Genomic DNA, 20,218 nt, shown 5'->3' with positions numbered 1-20,218 from the left:
GTAATGAGAAAGCAAAAAACTGGACCCTTACCAACAGCTTTGTGTAACAATATAAAAGGGACCGTAGACATCCTGCATTTTCTTTCTCTGTACAAACTGAACTTTTATGTATGAACTACATCTCTGCTTTTTGTTCATTACTTGTATCCCTCTGAACTTTAATACCATATCACTGCACTGCAACAAAGTACACACACACAAACACACACACGCTGTCTGAAAACGCTTGTCCCAAGTGGGGTCACGGCAAACCAGAGCCTAACCCGGCAACACAGGGCGCAAGGCTGAAGGGGGGAGGGGTCACATCCAGGATGGGGTAACAAAGCATTATTTTTTAAATATTAACTCAATTTCAGATATACCAGAACTGCATGTTTTTTTTTTTTTAAATTTATTAGAATTTACAACTGATGATTTGACCCCTGCAATAACATCAGAGGGAATGTGCTCATCGTGAAGAAAGCTGGCCTTCATGTGTCATATAATGAGTGTTCAGTCCAACTGCTCCTCTCTTACATCATTACATTTTGTTACGATGACAAACGCAAGAAGAGTAACTGAAAAAAAAAAGACCTTTATACCTCAGGTGCAAAACTAATACGCGGTCAGCAGGTGAATTATGAAAAAGTTTTGTTTTGGAATAATCCAGCCCTGTTTAAAAAGAAAAACTTGCATTTTTCCTTCTGTGCATCGCTGAGGCCAGACATGACTGGTTTGTTTCTATATTACATACATTGTCTTAGGGTGTATTTAGGGTCACGTGTAAGAATCTTCATTAATCCTACATGTCTTCAGAATTATGGGTCAAGAAAAAAAAAAAAAAAAAACAATGAGATGAGGTTCCAAAGCAAAGCCTTCATTCTCAGTATGAGCTGTGACTGTGATGCTCTGTGTGTGTTTGTGTGTCTTGAGTGGGGGGTGGGGGGGGTCCATGTCTGGCCAGGAAGTCGCGCGGCCGGAGAAAGTGGCGTCGCACACGCCACCCCACGCATTCTTCAGCCCGGCGATCATGAGGCGTTCACCGTGCGGCAGGACTCGCGCTCATCTGGCACATTCTGTAGCGATAGCAATAAAACACCTTCGCGGGGTATAAAAGCAAAAACATCTGGAGAAACTGGTGAGTTATTGGAACGCACTGCAGCAGGATCTCCATCTGACACCATCTTCACTTTTCCCTTAGAGCATGTGAAATGAGTGGATGTTGTAAACAAGGCAGGGGGCCTGATGTGCAGCTAGAAGGATCATCAGCCAAGGGTATCGGAGTCCTCGATGTGAGAAAGACGACGTTTTATTAGAGAAAAGCCCCAAACCCCACACTCAACTGACATCTCAAAGCGTGTATTGAGGCTGTGAACATTTACATACAATGAACACAGTAATGTACTGCAATACTGTATGACTTGCCTTATGTTAACAATTCAGTGCCACCCTGTACTGAGGATACCTTCAAAATACCGTCAGTGTCAGCTCACTAAATCAATGAAAAAAAAAATAAAATGCTAAAGTAATTCCCTGTTCACCCAAATCAGTGGTAGATCCACACAGCTGAATAGTTTGATGTGGAAAAAAAAAAAAAAGTTGATTGTCGCGTGGTAAAGTAAAAAACCTAGTTAAATTACTAAAATCTTGGTGGTGGACAAAGACAGCAACAATTAGAGAAGGGAAGAGAAGAGAAGAGAAGAGAAGAGATACCCAGGTCGTACCTTTATGATGCTGCTCCTGCGGGGCGTCGCTTTTCCCGCCTCCGGGGTCACGGCGTCCGCGTCCTCAGCCATCGGGAGCAGCACTCCGCTCCGCCGGGCCGCCCTGGGCAGCCCTTCCCCGCAGAGCTCAGTGCCACAGGCCTCCCGTTCCGACATCCCAACGGTGTGCAGAGCTTCTCTTCTCTTCTTTTCTCTTCTCTTCTCTTCTCTACTCTAAAGGGCGCTCGACACAATGATGTTGTCCCCCCGCACTGTCATTCCGTCCACAGGGGGACCGTCACCGTGTCGCTTCGGACTCCAACGTGTGTTAAATTCACCCGCTCCGTGTGTCTCACATCCCGAGAGCGCAGCTCCGGCTCGCTCTCACACACACCAACACTCACTTACTCAGTCACACTGCGTGTTCTGCAATCGAGCCGCACACTTTCGGAAGAGCATCAATCATTGAATCAAGTGAAGTCCGAGTTCTGACTTCTCTTCCACACTGAATTCTAAGAGAGCTGCTCAAGGGTGATCTGTACGCAACAAGTGCCCTCGCTCTATTTCGCCAACACAATTGTTATGTTTTTTGTTTTTGTTTCTCAGGAAAAAGGACGAAATCGCTTAGACTTAGAGCAAAGTTAACACTAACAGCCAGCAGCGCGCGCGAGCGCATCCAGAACAAAGGGTTAACCGATCGGAGCGCCACTCACCAGGCGGTTTTCCAACCCGAAATAAACGGAGCTTCAGGTTGCGCGGTGCCTTCTCCTCGGAAGATACACGCGCTTTTCATGTTTGTTTTAAGGTCATGTGTACATTTCCCGGAGCGGAGCTGCTGCCCACAAGTTAAGCGGCGGCGGCTTTTGACAAGAATGAGGAACACATTTGACAGCAGCGCCTCCTCCGGACCACCCCCCTCAATCCAACCCTTCGCCCCGCCCATGTCTGTGATTGATGACCTGGCAGACCTATCAACGCGAAGAACAGGAAATCTACGCGCAACAACATGTGACTCCAGCGAACCAAATTGTAGGGGGCGGAGCCTCGCCTCCTATTCTGGAATATGTCGCGTTTTGGTCACTTTCCAGATGTTCTCGAAGGCCGGGGTTCGGTGGGAAATAACGGGAGAACACGTTAAAGTTTTCTTTTTTTTTTTCCGTTAGAGGAATCGGATTGAAGAGGTTAGAGGAATGCTTTCGAAACAGAGAATACTGGTCTGGATCAAATTTCTCTCTGAGTAGCGACGGTATTTTTTGTGTGCAGTGAGTTGGCTGAGATCTGTGATCACCGACCGAGTGACCAAAACACACCTAGTGAGCATTTTAGTTAAAAAAAAAAAAAAAAAAAAGTTTAAGTGATTCAGCAAAATACAAGTTTTCTGCATCCCAGGTGAAAGTGGAAAATGAACATGTAAAAAGCTGGATTTGTTGACGCAAGAACTACGCTACGGGTCCTGAGCGATTTGTATTAACGGGGGAAAGATAAATGACATATAAATGAGATTTTCTTAGTGACAGGCAGCAAATTGCACCTACATTTCAGTTTAAATTAAACTAGTGAGAGGTGTGTAGGTTGTGATCAATGTTACAGTGTGTGACGGTGTGTGACAGTTTGACAGAGCTCCACTGTGACTTTACTACATCCTGTACTACAACTGCAGTAAAACAATTCTCACCTTCACCAGGGCTTTGCCTTACCGTTATCGTTTGTACAAGACATCATTTACTCTAGCAACATCAACATCAGTAGTGCAAAAAACGTGAATTCAGTGTAATAAAGTGAAGACAATAAAAATGTGAAGTGGGAGGACTTGCGTGGGGGTCTGGGTGAAAAACCTGAAAGTGTCAAATGTTTCTGCCTAATTTAGTCTTGTGTAGATCTGGTGACAGCAACACTAGACTGAGCAGTGATGTAACGAGGTCACACACTGACTGTCACATCAACTGCTTATCCTAAGGTGGGGTCCTTTAAGGTAAACATCACTAACAGTAACTGATTCTATTATTATTATTATTATTATTATTATTATTATTATTATTGCTGCTGTCATCATTTCATTTATCTGATACTTTTTCTCAAAAGTGACTGACAATTTTACACTATTTGCAAGAATTTACCTGTTTATAAAGGAGGGTAATTTTTATTGGAGCAATTCAGATTACTTACCTTGATCAATGGTCACCGAACCAGATATGAACTCACATCAGAACGAAATCCACACACACTTTCCGAACCGCTTGTCCCATACGGGGTTGCGGGGAACCGGAGCCTAACCCAGCAACTCAGGGCGTAGGACCAAGGGGACACACCCAGGACGGGACGCCAGTCCGTCGCAAGGCACCCCAAACGGGACTCGAACCCCAGGCCCACTGGAGAGCAGGATCCGGTCCAACCCACTGTGCCATCGCACCTCCCCAGAATGAAACCAATAAACTTATCTATTCAAAAATACCTGTAAAATGTCATGGGTGTGTATGTGTGTGTGTCTTACATTGCTCTGCTCTACTGTAGGGATGTGTGAACGATGTAGGGTGTTTATATACCACCGTAATTCGCGCCACACTGGTGTGTGAACTGATTAACTGAAAGCAAGTGATGTGTTTGTCAGGATGTAAACAAAGCAGCATCCTGTTTATAACACACTTGTGTGAGTTGAATGATGCGCAACCTTAAGCCAACTTTCTGAGTATCTCCATAGCATTGGTGCAAGTAATCCTCAATAGCTCAGTGGTTTGCACTAGAAGTTGTGTAGTTACAACTATTTAAGGTATATCAAAGTAAAATTACAATATTATATTTTATAAAAACAGAAAAATGTAACCCAGGAGGTGCAGTGGTGCAGCAGGTTTAGACTGTGCCTGCTCTCCGGTGGGTCTGGGGGTCGAGTCCTGCTTCGGACGCCTTGCAATGGACTGGCGTCCCGTCCTGGGTGTGTCCCCACCCCCTCCAGCCTTACGCCCTGTGTTGCCGGGTTAGGCGCCGGCTCGCTGCGACCCCGCTTGGGACAAGCGGTTTCAGTCAGTGTGTGAAAAGCGTAACATCTGTATTTACCATAATTTACCTTAGTACAGCTGAAAGTTTGTGCAATTATGCCAACCACCACAACTGAAACATATGTTTGGGGTATTTAAAAGTAGCTTGTTCTGTTGGTTTTGTGTAGCTATAGAGTAAATGTTAATAAATTCACAAGAATACTCCGAAACACTCAAAAGCATCAGTTCCATTAGAGTTAGGGAATGTAGGGAGTCCCTGCAGATCATCTGCACTGGAGTCCAAGCTCTCACACCTTGCTAAGGCACTTGATGTTGCCATGGTAAATTATAACCCCTGAGAACGAAAATAGCTTGTTTTGCTCTTGGCCCAAGGTGTCCTATTCAGACAGAGCTGTTGCTTGTTATATTATGTAATATCCCACTGCCAGTACATTTTATGCGATGAATTAGTCTTGAAAAATAGAAATGCAAGAAACTGGTAACAGGACAATAAATTTTAAGTGTGCGTATAGTGACATCCTGTAACACAGCAATTCATGTTACAAATAGCTTAATGTGACCCCCAACTTCACCCTGTGAGGCATTTTTTTTTTTTTTTTTTGCATTTAGCAAATTTCAGATCGAATTTTGATGTTGTTTGCATCCTGACAGCAGAGCACCACGACACATTTACATTTATCATATGTTTTTCTTCAAGGTCACATACAGAGTTCGATACACTAAACTCTCTACTGTCGCTCCCCCATCTATATAGCAGAGCAACATAACGCACAACTCTGCAAAACCAGTCCAGAAGAAACACATGCTTTGAGGCTGTGGGAGAAATTACATTTATTTATTGAGCAGACACTTTTGTGCAAAGCAACTTCCAATGAACTCCATGTAGTGTTATCGGGCCACACACCTTCTTCGCCAAGGTGATTTACACTGCTAGATACACTACTTACACTGGGTCACTCATCCATACATCAGTGGAACACACTCTCTCTGTCATTCACACATTATGGGTGAACCTGAACACCATGTCTTTGGACTGTGGGAGGAAACCAGAGCACCCAGAAGAGGAAATTCACACAGACATGGGGAGAACATGCAAACTCCACACAGACTGAGCGGTGATCGAATCCATGTCCTCTCACACCGCCCAGGCGTATGACACAGCAATGCTACTCGCTGTGCCACCGAAATTCATGCCAGCACAAGGAGAACATTCACACTGCACACGCATTGAGTGGGGGCTGAACCCACACTGACTCATAGACTCGGACCAGACGGCGTTAATAAACACGAACAAAGACCAGAGCCGCCATGCACTCTTCTGCTCTCCTATAGTTTGCCTCTCGCTGCCTTTTGTTCTCCAGCTGCATGAGGACTTGTTTGCTAGTTTTCTTCACCTCTTAAAATGTCAGTGATCATGATCCTGTTTGGACTGTCCAGATCATGTTTTCTCTGAGAGTGAATTAATCTACATTGTTTTTTTTATTGATTTCTTTTGTCCTTCCTGTCCTCTTCTTTTTTCACATTAAAGGTTGAATTAATACATAAAAACTGATTACCACACAAACGTATGTTTTCAAGTAACTGTGTCCGTTTTAGTAGTTGACAGTTTTGTGACTCGGGGATGCATGAAGATTTTTTACCATGGAACCTGATGGTAATTTCGTGTTCAATTTGTGAGAAGTGAGAACTTTTTATGAACGCATAACCTTTGAAAGGAGGGCGGAAGACAATATAAAATAAAAATACGGTCATATTTCCTTTTTTGTTTCAAGGAAACAAAGTTTCGACTATTACCGTAAGGTATTGACCAGAGAATCAAGTGAACAGGCAGAAAAAGGTTCAGCTGTAATTCAATTCATTGCTAAGGTCTCGAGAGATGAATGTACAGCAGTTCATTTTGTGAAACTCTCTCACTATTCGGGTAATTTTTTTTTTTAAAACCACATATATCTGCTCTTAAAAAAAAAAAAAAAAAAAAGAGCTTGTTTATAAAGTGCAGTGGGAGTGTGCTGGAAAAAAGAGAAGAAAATAAATAAATAAAGCACTTTATCCATGCAGCTACTGTACAGTTTTCTTCTTGGCCTCTCACTACAGATTTTGGCAGCAAGGGTGTCCTTCTGTCAAACTGATCTTGCACTGTCATGTGAAATAGACCTGCTGTGTGAAGAAAAGGAAATGGTGTACAGTACTTTATCTACTCTATCAATGAGGTGTTACATTCACAGAGGGCACCGCTGGCTCCTGGACACACTGCAAAACTGGCCTGCTTTCCTTCTCCGTGAGCCTCGAAAAGCCCCAGTGCTATGCGAATGGGCAGCACAAAAAAAAATAAAAAATAGATAGATAGATAGATAGACAGATAGATAGATAGATAGATAGATAGATAGATAGATAGATAGATAGATAGATAGATAGATAAAGCAAAATATTTATCATCATAATTCTTATTCAATTTACCTCATATATGTACTACATGCAGGGAGGTGGGGGCACAGTGTGTCAGAGGTCTCAAGGTGTTTGGTGGGAATGAGGTTCAGATCCAGCTTTGGGTGTCTGGAGTTTGCATGTTTTATGTCTGTTTGCACTACAAGAAATATGCACAGAAGAGGACACTGGCAAACTGCTCTGTTGCCATGGAAGCCATGTGAGTCGACATACTACACAGAGTACTTTCATTATTTTTGCATTTCACATGTGCAAATACCTGTACCTGTCTCACACCCTGTGCTTCTAGAATGGGCTCAGAATCACCACAAACCTACAGTGGGCAAATGGTGCTGGTAATGGATAGATTTTTCATAATAACCTCATCATGGCCCCCTTTTACCATGTTATACAATTTCAGTAAGCTCTTGTGCAGAATAGACACTGAATACTGAGGGACATTTATTTGCATAAGTGTCCACAGGAATATCTTACAAATCTGTCTTACAGGGTTACTGTGATTACCTCCCCCCCCAAGATTGTTGATCCTTTTTTTAGCCATGTGCCAGTTGGGGTGTCTTCAGGCCCAAAGGGGAAGGTTTGCTTGAGCCAACACTGCCCTCTGGTGACCGGGTGCAGTACTGCACACAGATGGGCACTTCTATACACTCTCACTGGTACCTTTCAAACACATGTGCAGGTCCAGACAATAGCTGTTGTCAATTGTACAGTCATATTTAAAATAAGTCTGTTAATACCTAAAGCTGGACAGTGGAAAACAGCTGCAAATGTAATTTGTTTGCAAAACGTGTTATTCCTAAGTTTATACCAGTATATTCTCATTCATATTTTGAAACAGAAACTGGAAGTGATTATAACCAACACACTGTACTACAAATGAGACAACCGGGATATGAGCTCCGCTAGATAGGTTCCATGTTTATGCAAATAAACACAAATGAAATTAAAATAAATAATAGTACTGAATGACCTCCCCCTTCCCCCCGCCCACCAGAGTGATGGAGTGAGTTAGAGATGAGGAAGAGCAGCAGTACCCGAGACAGTGTTAAGAACAAAGGATTTAAATGTACAAAAACCAAAGGGGGAGCAGAAAGAAAGAGAAAAACATGAAAAGCGAGTGAGACGGGCACAGAGGTTGTGACATGTAGTGTAGTGAGAGAGGCTGAGTGCGAAAGTAAGGGGTCAGTTCACCGTTAGCCGATACCCTCCTGGAATGTGAGCCCTGCTTTTGGAGGCCAAGTGGTACAGTTTCTCTCCCCAGCCTTCCTTCTGTCGCACTCTCTCCAGTTATGGACAGTAACCTGCTTTTCCTCCAAAAACTGACTGCAAATTTGGGTGTTTTCACGCTGCGGAACATTTTTTCCACCCTGCTCTCCTAGCGTCTCCTCTCCTTCTGTGATCTGGGTAAGTTTAACACACTGGTACCATGGACATGTGACAAAGTGTTGGGCGCACAGCATGACAGTATGGTCCAGAATGTCACACCGTTTTCCACAAATATGCTTTTCAATTACTTATTGTGTGCTTCCAAAATGAATCTGATGCCAGGATGTAATTCCAAAATCAATCTAATGTGGCATTTATCACATCATAAATAATAATACATAAAAAAACTCTGATCAAAAAAGGTGAGTTTGACAGATAACTCATGTGAAAGGGTGTCAGTTCAAAACCAATGAACCATTCATACTGAAAAGCTGACTGCGTTTTACACATCAGAGCTTTTCTGGTGACAGGATACACTTATGTACTACAGACACCCACACAGGTTACACAACTGGTTCTTAAGAAAGTGCACATTGTTCTTGCACATTATTTGCCTTAAATGTGTATGGGAACGGCAACATGAATCTCTTGATTTCTTCCCCCCAATCTGTTAAATTCAGCAAATAAATAGTAATTATACATTCAAATAATAAATTAGTTATACATTACATGGGGAGGTGCAGTGGCGCAGTGGGTTTGGCTAGAGCCTCCTCTCTGGTAGGTCTGGGGTTCGAGTCTTACTTGCGGTGCCTTGCTGGTGTCTCGTCCTGGGTGTGTCCCTTCCTCCAGCCTTGCACCCTGTTTCTGGGTTAGGCTCTGGCTCGCTCAAACCCACTTGGAACAAGTGGTTTCAGACAGTGTGTGTGTACATTACATAATAATAATAATAAATAAGAAAAACCAATGTACATTAAAATTAGGTCCAAATAAAAAGCGCAAATGTTTTCATTTCAGGATCCTGGGCTGTAATGTCAATGACCTCCCCATTTCACTCAGGGCTGCTGAATCTCTCCCTACCTTTAAGAAGTGTCTCAGAACTCACCTTTCTGATTCAGTTTTCCCCTGATCTCACAAGTTCTTTAAAAACAAGTACGTGTCTGTTATGTTTAATAGTGTATAATAACAATTACTTTGATAGTGGAAAAGCCCGTTTGCAGCTACTCGTGATGCTGTTCAGACAAACCGACTGAGCCCAGGAATCACGTGTGCGCATTCAAAACGCTCCTCCTGCTGGTGCAACGAACTCTTTGTGTTGTTCCCAGAGATGGAGAAAAGCGTCTGTTAAACGAATTAAAGTAAATGTAAAATTTGCAGAGCTCCCACGTTCAAGTTTATTCTGCGCAGAGGCTGCGTTTTGCACGCAACTCAACGGTCTTCGACCTTCCGCAGCCGCACACGGGTGCGCTCCGTCACTCCTCCCACAGAAGCGCAAGGCGGAGGCAGGGCAAGAAACAGCGACAGAGGTTGTGCGCATGTGCGCCGCAGTCCTTCCGACACGAGCCCCGCTCCCAATACCGACACTACGAGGTGACGTCACCAACTGTGCTTCCTCCTTAAGCACCTTTTTGAATGGTACTTTGTTCTTTAGGGATGTATATGTTACGGTGGGGATATACATTTGAATTATTTTTAATAACTCTATTCATAAAGTTTAAAGAAGAACGTGATACATTTTAAGTCCAGTATAAAGCATTTTTCAGTTTCAACGGCTTGCTGTGGGCAGGTTAACCATTTCTTTTTTACAGGCCTACTGCTAATGCATCTAGGTAATAATCTCCTGGCACGTAGCGATCTTGAGAACCACGCCTGTCGTTAGTGTGCCTTTATTGTCAAGAGTGTGAATTTGACACCCCACTGCTTCAAGCTTCATTCGTTCTCTCTTCACCCTCCACTCTTTCGGCAAAATGGCGCTTCCCGCCAAACGATCAGGGTTGCGTAATGACACATAGCCCGCCTTGCCCGGTGCGAACGTGTCAGCGAAGTCATAACATCGGCCCTTAAATATTAAACGGCATATCTAGGTCAATTTAATGTGTAGCCTATAAAATATGTACATCAGTCAGTATTTTGTAAGAAGAGGAACACGCTGTAGGTTTGAACACTTTTTTTTCCCGCTCGGTTTGAAATGGTTCCGCCCTGTCTCCACGCGACGGCTTCGCTCCTCAGTCCAATTGCGAGGCACCGCAGCGCTCCCTGCAGCCTGTGTACACTTCGGTGTTTTTTTATATAATAAAGAATCTGCAGTCTGTGTTTTTTTTTTTTCTTTTTCTTTTCTGGCAAAGACTGAAGTCCGGTCGGCTCCGTAGCATCGATGGAAAGGGAAATGGCAGTAAGTAGCGCGGCGGTCTGTGGAGACTGGACACCATCATGGCGAACAAACAGGGCAAGTGTGAGTGACTGGGAGAGAAACAAAAATGTGTAGTTGTGGGAAGTTGGGCGAGTTATGCTTATTTCTCAGCCTAAAAGAAAGGGTGTATTAAGTATTTGACCCGTTTGTCGATCGAGTTTTTTGAAGCGTCGGCGGCCAGATACTACAGACAGGGGCGACCAATCAGTAAAATATCAGTAACGTCGTTGTCGTGTAACCGCACTTTCTTTTTATAACGAATTCTTCCTTTAGTCAAAAAAGAAAGCTTAATGTAGTTGTGGGGTTCAGCCCCACTGCGGCGATATGTGTAAATATATGTGTGCGAAACGTGTGCTGGTCGCGAAGTCACTTAGAGAAGAACAAGCGAGGAGAGACTTTCTTAGGCCTTCAGAGGAAAAGTTGAAATACCCGTTTTTTTTCTTTTTTAAAAAAAAAAAAAAAAAAAAAAATAATGAAGCGCCTTCTTTATTACGGTAGCACTGACTTATCTTTTCAGCTTAATATTCCTTATTACTTCAGATTCTGTCTGGTGAGATTCTCGTTCAGATGTTACAGGTTTCAAGCTGCCTTTAAGTTACTAAGTAGCTAAATTAGCTCCAGTTGTTTGCATTTAGTTAGTTAAGGTGAGAATTGTTTAAAAGTAATATTCAGTTGAACTAAGAACATATATAATTAGCGGGACTCCAGGATTAAGGCTAAGCATCTTTTGGTGGACAAACGTGTGCGCAGTGATTCCTTTGTTGCGTCACATCCTGATTTTTCTTTTTCCACAGTTGACGCCAAAAAAGGCCCAGAGCAGCAGCAGCAGCCCCTCTCCTGGCCCAGTCTCCCCCAGTTCTATCGAACTTCCTCACTTTCCCCTGCGCTACGGCACCATCATCCCAAACCGAATCTTTGTGGGCGGAATTGATTTCAATGCGAGTCATTCCACCGAGCATCATCGCTCACCTCTCTTCCTGCACCGCATGCACAATGAAATGTTTCGCGCTCAAATGATTTGCTTTCCTGACTTGTTACAAAGCCCCAGATGAACATTTTCCAGCAGTGCTGAAAACATCCCTTAAAAAGGTGCTGTGTGCTTGTAAGTTCACATCTCAGTGTGATGAGCACACTTACCTTGTGTTTGTGTACGTGTCCAGACGCAGGAGAACGACCTGCGGCTCTTCTTCGCTCAGCATGGAACTGTGAAGGAGGTCAAAATTGTCACTGACCGTGCTGGGGTGTCAAAGGGGTGAGTTGTTGCAATCTCATTTATTTCAACAGGAAGGAATGTATCCAAAGAGAATTGCTGAAACCAGAATATATACTCATCCCTCACATAACAGGGTCCTGTGCAATCAAAAACTGTAATATCAGCTTGTGAAAATAAACCATTTTCTCATACATTGGGCTAATAATTCAGCGAGTACACACATTGGCTGAAACTGCATGTCCCAAGTGGGGTCATGGTGAACCGGAGCCTAACCCGGCAACACAAGGCTAAAGGCTGGAGGGGGTGGGGACACACCCAGGACGAGACGCCAGTCCGTCACAAGACACCCCAAGCGAGACTTGAACCCTAGACCTGCCAGAGAGCAGTGCATGGTTGTTTAAATTCCACACTTAGTCCGATACTGACCAAGATGCAACGGACAGTACAAATACATGCTTCTTTACATAGCTGGATAACTTATGACAACACAACTATCCCCAGTTATGTTCCAGAGCAGCCACTCGGCATAACTACAAGGAATACATACTCCTGGGAACATTTAAGAAAATTCCGGAACACAAATCTAGCTATGTAAAGGAAATTAATTATGCTTAATACATTTCAACATGGGAGAACAACATCATGTCTTATTGACAACCTAAGCCACTCGCAAACATTGATTGACATAAATATAATATCACCACTGAAACAACAGATTCAATGTTATGATTATTCAGCTGGTGCCTTTTACTTGGTGTCAACTTGGTAAATCATTGTAATTAGTTTAATACGTCGGTGTTTTTTACTGGAGCGGATTTGTGGTAAGCACCTTACTTGAGGTTACTACAGCACAAGGTGTGAGTAAGTTATTGTTTAAATCACTGTGTATACCAAACTGTTCATACAAGGATGCTTAACTGACGTGCTTGGACAATTATATAAAAGTACCTGAAGTGCCTGGAAAGTTTTATACTGCAACAAATAATGCTCAATGCTATTAAATAATGCATAACTTATAGGGCCTTGCAAAAGTGTTCAGAATCTCCAACCAGTTTTTTCACTTTACTGAATCACAATGACAAATGTGATCATGATGTTTCATGCCACAGTGTTTATTATTTTGCTTCTCAGAAGTTTTTCAACTAATTTATAATAAGTAACTATATTAACATTTCCCATCTTTTTTGCTAAAACTGTACCAGCCATAGGAAGTCCATTAACCCAGTTGCATTGGTATCAGAGTTGTGGTTACTGGCGGTGTTTTGGTCTCAAACCCTGACATTAACTGGGCAGTGACCATTTATAACACATACATTCATATACATATTCTTAACATAAAATCTTTTAACTTAATAGCGAGTTTCAGCAAAGCAAACTCCCTGTCCTTTGTGCCAAAATAAAAAGCAAAAAAGAGCTGCTGGTGTAAATATAAAACAACTTGTGTGCTGTGTCCTCGGCATGCAAGCGCAGTTCCCACACTGAAACACCAAAAACACACACACACCCCATCGCAAGGCACCCCAAGCGGGACTTGAACCCCAGACCCACTGGAGAGCAGGACTGTGGTCCAACCCCCTGCGCCACCGCACCCCTCTCTAGTAATATATATATAATACATACGAGAAATTCACAAGACTTCAGACAAACATCTTTTAATACCAATTGATTTAATCCTGTGTTTCTTCCTCACTTTGGTGATGACAGTCATAAACGCTGTAGAAGTTTGCTGAATGACGATAGTGAAACGCTACTGTTCTGCATCACTTTTGTCGGCCATCAGCAGTTGTGTTCACTCCAAGACAGAAATTTTAGAAAATGGAGAAGTGAAGAAAGTAATCAGGAAAAAAGAAATATTTTGTATCTTGAATGTCTGTATCATGAGGAGATTCATGCATGGCTGTCCATGTAGATTTAATAAGCTCTTATTCAGTATTTCCATCAGTTTTTCTCAGTCTTAAACATTTTTTTGGAATTAGATTACATGGCATTTTGTCACTGTGATATATTACTTGAGTTTGTGTGAAAATTCAGGTTTTTCTCTCGGTTTCTCTATACTCATTTGCAGGTATGGCTTTGTGACATTTACAACTGAGGAGGATGCTCAGAAAATACTTAGTCATGTAAGTGTCAGCCAGGTTTCCTTGATATTATGTTGTCAAGTCCAGTTGGAGACTTGTTGGATACCTTCTGTTGGTAGCGTTTTTTGTGTTACATGTTGTAACAAGTTTAATACTAAAGGACTTTGACACTCAAGCAGTTAATGCAATGCACAGATGTTTGTTGGAACCTTCAGAGAATCAGCATCACATTATTAAAGGACATGCGTTAACAAAAAGTAAAATGCAAAATTTCGGGCAGCTGATAGCATAGTGATTGGAGCTGCTGCCTCTGAATCAAAAGGCTTCTGCTTCAGTTCTCACCAACAAGCAAGGTATTTACTCTCAGTTCCTCCCATAGCATTACCTAGCTGTATAGATGAGTAAATAGTTGTTGGTAGCTTAACGTTGCAATTCGCTGTAGAGAAAAGCATCAGCTAAATGTAAACGTGTGCTTCAAATCTTATTGGAAAACCACAACGAGGTCTGTTTTTGTAAAGTAGAGGGGACAGTGACCACTACTGTGGGTGCATGTTGAAGTTTACATGGTATGCATGCAATGTGTGCGCCTGTGGCTTTTCTTACACGTGCATGACAAATAGACAATGGTGTGTGTATGTGTCTGTCTCTTGTACCAGGCTGACAGGCTGTACTTCAAGGATAGGGAGCTCAACATCAGTCAAGCCATCCGCAGACAGCAAGTAGGACCACATAGTAAGTGACCTCCCTCTCTTTACCAAGTCTCATTGTTTTCTCCCAGTTGTGCACTTCCAGGCAATGACAGTACATTTCCAATGCTCTCTTTAATGCATCTTGTGCAATAATTTGTAAAATTACTACATTTTCATCTAACATTTTTGTAATCCTGATACACCCATCCCTTGCATAATGGAGTACATTTGTTCTATGAAATCACCCTGTTGGCTGAATTCCTCTTAACATTATTTCTTATGGGGTTGGAGATTTATGTGGATGTCTCGCCAAAAATAAATTTAAATTACCAAAATAAATGGTATTTTATGTATGACAGTAATATCAACAGATTGTATAATGTAGTTTGTGTTATACTTTTATTCATTCATTATTATTACCCATACAGGGTGGTGTTAGTTCTGAGTTTACCTTGCAAGTGCAGTGTGAGAGACAAGGTACACAACACACTGGATGGAGACATTGTGATCATTTGGCTCATGAATGATTATCATATAAAGAAATAAAGCGCCGAAGAATACTTTGTCACTTACCAAAGCACATGGACATTAGGCTGTGTAGTGTTAGCAACAAATGTTTGAGTCTCAATTATCATTTGATTGTGGGATTAAGGATTTATTTACAGTATTGAAAAGGTATTCATGTTAAAACTGTTTATATGATTTTTGAGTTACATGGTCACCAAAGCACAATAATAGGAGCAAAAACAGTGTACTCATCAGTGTAGAGTGCATTACACCAAGAGAGGGAGAGATCTTGATGAAGATACATGATTTTTGAGTACAGTCCATTTGTCACATACCACCATATAAACCTGTATACATTAGAGGAGTTGGGTATAGTTTTTTTTTTCTTAATTTATTACTAAAGAGCATAGCACATGTTTATTATGCACATTGATCAGGGAATAAGTCACTGAAAAAGGTGAGTTTTGAGACCCTTCTTGAATGAGAGATTCAGCAGTTCTGACAGAGAGGGAGGTCATTCTGCCACAGTGGAGCCAGGAGTGAGAACCTTCGGGCTTTTGATTTTGTGCCTCTTGTGCGGGTGGGACCACCAAGGGGTTGAGGTGTAAGAGTCTGGTTGGGGTTTGGTGTGTGATCAAGTCTTGTTGATACTGGGGAGCAGATGTGTTGACAATTCTGTAGTCAGTAACAAGATTGTTCAATTTGATGGTGACAGCTTTGGGAAGCCAGTGGTGAGAGGATACATGGGAACACTTTGGTAGCTCAAGCACAGCTTGTTCACCAGTGCTCTGTATCAACTGGAGAGGTCTGATGGTAGAGGTGGAAGAGCAGGCAGGAGGGGGTTACAGTAGTACAGGTGGCATATCGCCATGGAATAGACCGGAAGTTGTGTAGAGTTTGTGGTGTGAGATGGGGACAGAGCCTGTGGATGTTATACAGGGTGTATCTGCAGGACAGGCTTGTGGCTTTGATTTGTTGAGAGAAGGAAATTAACTCCTGGGCTTTTTGCAAGTAAAACAGGTGAAATGACCAAGTTGTCCAGTTTGATAAAGTTCTTGACAGGAGGATGGACCAGCTGGGAGGTGAAGGATCTGTTTTGGGAAGTTTTTGAGTGGTAGATTTTGACTAGACATCCAGGCAGAGAGGTCAGAGAGGCAAACGCTGATATGTGAGATTTCTGCAGTTCCGGGAGGAAAAGGAGAAAAGAAATTAGCTAGATCTTGCTGTCTTTCATCTCTCACTGTATGAGGCTTGGTTATGTAAAGATAATTGCATTTTCATATTTCAGGGAGCGCACACAATCCAAGCAGTGCATTTACTGCCCTTTTTATTACGGGACTAATATCTCATTCTCCAATTCTCACACTCTTCCTCTTTTGCCCTCTCTTTTTCTCATTAGCAGGCGGCTGCATCTCCGTGTCTAACCCCATCAATGTCATTCCCGCTCATGGGGGTCCTATGTATGTTGGAGCCACGGATTACTCGTACACTTATCACAATGGGGTGGCCTACTTCCATACGCCTGAAATTAACCATTGGCCTGTGAGTGGGAAAAAACACTACATTTTTTTTAATATAAATATATTACATTCCCATGTGGCTTTCAATGCTTATTTTGTGTGTGTGCGTGCAAGACTGCTGTATCTTAGTGTTATAAAGTTTACCAAAGTGAAAGACTTTAAGATAATATACGTCTCAATGTTTAACACCAGTGTGACAAATATCTTTAATGTTCTTAGTTGATGCTCCTATGCAAAGTTTTACCTATTTGTGTGCCTGTGTATCTGCTGAAACGGTGAAGTAGTACTTGTTTCATTTCTGCATGCTACCTTTTTGCGGTAAATTCAGATTAACTGCTTCATTTTTGCTCTCCAGTAACCCTGACAGCACTGGGTGTCTGGAAGAGTTCTGTATTTTGCAGAAGTTGGGTTTCTATCTGTGTGTGATCTTTGTCTCTTTAGACACTGAACACAGCTGGCAGTCCAGTCATGGTGGCTCACCGGGCAGCGCCAGTTTACCCACAGACTGCCATTCACCACTTTCAAGTGAGCAGATGCAGTCACTTCCATCTTGTCTGGAACAGTGATACAAGTTAATTACAGTAGTAACACTGAATTTTGTCACACATCCATTTCCTGATTTGTTGTTGCTTGGCCGATACTTGGTTATGTAGCTCATTTTTACTAATTTATACGCTTAAGAACTAGGGGTGCGGTGGCGCAGTGGGTTGGACCACAGTCCTGCTCTCTGGTGGGTCTGGGGTTCGAGTCCCGCTTGGGGTGCCTTGCGATGGACTGGCGTCCCATCCTGGGTGTGTCCCCTCCCCCTCCAGCCTTACGCCCTGTGTTGCCGGGTAGGCTCCGGTTCCCCGTGACCCCGTATGGGACAAGCGGTTCTGAAAATGTGTGTGTGTGTATACGCTTAAGAAGCTGCAGTAAAATACCATTATTAAATCTACAGCAGCTCTTGAATTGACGTGTTTTGCTTTGAAGTCCAGGTTCTTAACCATTCCCTTGGCTGCCACTATAGGTTTTTTACCTCACCTACAATAGTTGTGTATCCTGCAGAGTGTAGCTGAGTCTGATGTTGTGTGTGAAGTGAGTGCATTTTTTATGCTCTCTGAATTGGAACCCTAAGCTGCAGTATGTGTGTTCTTCAGGCCCCATCCCCATGCATCACAAGGCCGCTGCAGTGGAGCATACCTCAGGTGAGGTGTCTATGTATGTGTGTTTGTGAGAGAGAGAGCATCAAATGCCATCAGACAGTACAAGGACAGTGGCCAGGCGTTCAATGAATGTGCAAGTGAATGAATTTCCCCGGCTGTGCATGTGCTTGCATGATGGACAAATAAGGTGGGGAGTCTATTTACTGCATTCCCAAATGTATGACATGTTGGGTACCTCCGTATTATTGCAGGGGATAGAACTGCATGGTGCAACAAAAGTAACTGTGTAGGCAGTGTAATGTATCAGTTTATTACAGCGACACACACATGTGTTTTTGAATGTTATGGTGGAAAAAAACGCAGTGTTACACATAAGTGTGTGTGCTTGTGACAGTGTCAAGTCCCCAGCAGCTCTCTGCAGCATATCCAGCCCCTAGAGCTCATGTACCAGGCTCAGGAGGTGGCCCCTGATGGAGGGTGTACACCCTCTCCCATGCACCTTCTGGAAGCTTCCACTCCTGAGGTAGATGAGCAGCAACAGATTTCCTACTGAGGTTCACACCATAGTAAGACTGACATTGTGGTTTCAGGGACACTTAAGAACAGGCCATCATGCATCCAGGGATAATTTCAACACATGCTTTCTGTGGAATGAGGACCTTCCTGAAAACTTTATTTCTGTAAATGTAATCAGTTGTCACATGCTTGTTTCTGTTTTAAACTCTTAAAGCACATTGGCGCTACTGACATTTTGCAATATATGCAGAAGTAATTTTCATTGTGTTGATGGGTACAAGCACTTATATTAAGACTGGAATATGAATGGTTAAAGAAGTTCATACTTCAGTGCAGTTTCTCATTCTTGACAGGTGTAGTTAGTGAGACACACAGTTGCAGACATAGTGGCTCTTCAGTCCACGATATCAACGTCTTGTTCTGCTATTGGGATGTTGTTGCAGCACTACATCGATCATCTAGTGCATTCACCCTGTCATCACATGTATGCTCAGAGTCCTGTGGAAATGGCCCCTCACATCATTCAACAGGAAACTGGGCAGGTCAGGAGTTCGAGTTGTTACAGCCAAATGTAACGAGAGTCCTTTTAAAGGAAATGAAAACCTTAAAAGTGTGTAGTTTCTTTGTGAAGTGTTTTATATTTAGCATATTTCTTTCGCTGCTGTTGAAGCGTTTGCCAAGACTTTTGAACTAACCAGGTAAAGTTGCACAGTTTGAGAAGTGCAGCCTGTTGTCGTCGTCTTCTTCAGGAACAGAGGTTTCGTTCCATAAGACGTGGGTTTCCCCATTCTCCTGTCAGCTTGAAGGCGCGCTACAGGCGGGGTCCGCGCCACCTCCATCACCGCAAGGAGTACTGCGCCGACATTCCCAGCCTGTCCACAGACACTAATTCAGAGCCTACGGTGTAGGAAAGGGGGTCCTCTTTGGTCAGCAGCGGTATGTCTGCCGTGTTCCAGTCTGCAGAAGGCAAAAGAAAGCCTCCTTGAGGTGTCAGTCTGGAATGATGTGTGTTTACACAGAAATCTTTTACTGAATGCATTCAGTATTTTCTTTTTCTCCTTGTTTATTTTTATGGACATTTGTATGCATATGGTCTTGACATCTTTTACTTAAACATACATTGTGTTATAGAACATAATGTGGAAGCATTTTTTTTTCTAATTCAGTATGTGAATGGTATGACAAGATGATCATACGGAGATTTATAAAAGATATAAAATCGAAGCAGCTACTGTCTGTACTTTTGAAGTGTGTGTGTGTGTGTGTGTGTGTGTGTATATATATATATATATATACACATACACTCCTTTTCAGATTATATATTTCCTTCAGGTATGTTATTTTGGCTTACATCTCTCTCTGTGTTTTAGTTTTTCAGTGTTTAAACAAATCATTGTAATCCCCCCGCCCTGTTTTAATTGTTATGGAAATGTTCAAAGTTATGTACTATGTGAACTGGTGTGAAAATAACCTTTATGGACACATCAGTGCATTGCTGTTACTGTCAGTACATTGAGTGGATACTAGTTTCCAGTTCTTATTTTGAAAATGGTACAATAACTTGTATTAACTTCACAGAATTTCAGTACTAAGACATTATAATACTGTACATAGTTGTCATTTACCAGGTTCCTGTGGTAGACCGTTTCTGCTTTTTGTGAATCAGAAAAGGAAAATTTTGCCTTGATTCTCTTTTTAGTAGTACAATAAAAATTTGATGCTGTATTTTATACAGGTTGATAGAAATAAATCCTGAATTTCACATTTAATACTTTTCAGTTTTTGCAGTTACTTCAGCTTGGATATCTTTTGCCGTG

The 20,218-nt window shown here is 42.4% G+C and overlaps 2 protein-coding genes across 7 annotated transcripts in view; one reads left to right on the top strand and one right to left on the bottom strand.

Moving 5' to 3' along the window:
- The window catches only part of plcl1 (phospholipase C like 1), a 44,014-nt gene extending 41,024 nt beyond the window's left edge, over positions 1-2,990 (bottom strand). For both annotated transcript variants that reach the window (XM_018732386.2, XM_018732387.2), the window contains exon 1: positions 1,704-2,990. In XM_018732386.2, coding sequence (XP_018587902.1) covers positions 1,704-1,859 — 156 coding nt within the window. In that variant the 5' untranslated portion in view covers positions 1,860-2,990. The remainder of the gene's footprint in view (positions 1-1,703) is intronic.
- A 5,437-nt stretch (positions 2,991-8,427) lies between these two features.
- On the top strand, positions 8,428-19,674 carry LOC108922260 (protein boule-like). 5 transcript variants are annotated; one of them, XM_018732297.2, is made up of 12 exons: positions 8,428-8,524; positions 10,669-10,715; positions 11,528-11,671; positions 11,894-11,985; positions 14,012-14,066; positions 14,681-14,756; positions 16,620-16,762; positions 17,182-17,265; positions 17,880-17,927; positions 18,280-18,408; positions 18,845-18,943; positions 19,151-19,674. In XM_018732297.2, the coding sequence occupies exons 2-12, from the start codon at positions 10,698-10,700 to the stop codon at positions 19,307-19,309; spliced, it is 1,047 nt and encodes a 348-aa protein (XP_018587813.1). In that variant the 5' UTR covers positions 8,428-8,524; positions 10,669-10,697; the 3' UTR covers positions 19,310-19,674. The 5 variants fall into 5 exon arrangements, with proteins under 5 accessions (XP_018587813.1, XP_018587814.1, XP_018587812.1 ...); XM_018732298.2 differs by lacking the exon at positions 8,428-8,524 and adding an exon at positions 9,883-9,913; XM_018732296.2 differs by lacking the exon at positions 8,428-8,524 and adding an exon at positions 9,884-9,958.
- Positions 19,675-20,218: the final 544 nt, after the last annotated feature.

This window comes from Scleropages formosus, chromosome 1 (assembly GCF_900964775.1).
Source record: "Scleropages formosus chromosome 1, fSclFor1.1, whole genome shotgun sequence".
Lineage (NCBI taxonomy): Eukaryota > Metazoa > Chordata > Actinopteri > Osteoglossiformes > Osteoglossidae > Scleropages > Scleropages formosus.
Note: the sequence above shows the minus strand (reverse complement) of the source record. Positions and strands in the feature narration are given on the sequence as shown.

Excerpts from the sequence above, each read along its gene's own strand:
- LOC108922260 (XM_018732297.2), top strand. Across the intron at positions 11,672-11,893 it reads TGGGCGGAATTGATTTCAAT|ACGCAGGAGAACGACCTGCG; the intron begins GCGAGTCATTCC and ends GTACGTGTCCAG. Across the intron at positions 18,409-18,844 it reads TGGAAGCTTCCACTCCTGAG|CACTACATCGATCATCTAGT; the intron begins GTAGATGAGCAG and ends ATGTTGTTGCAG.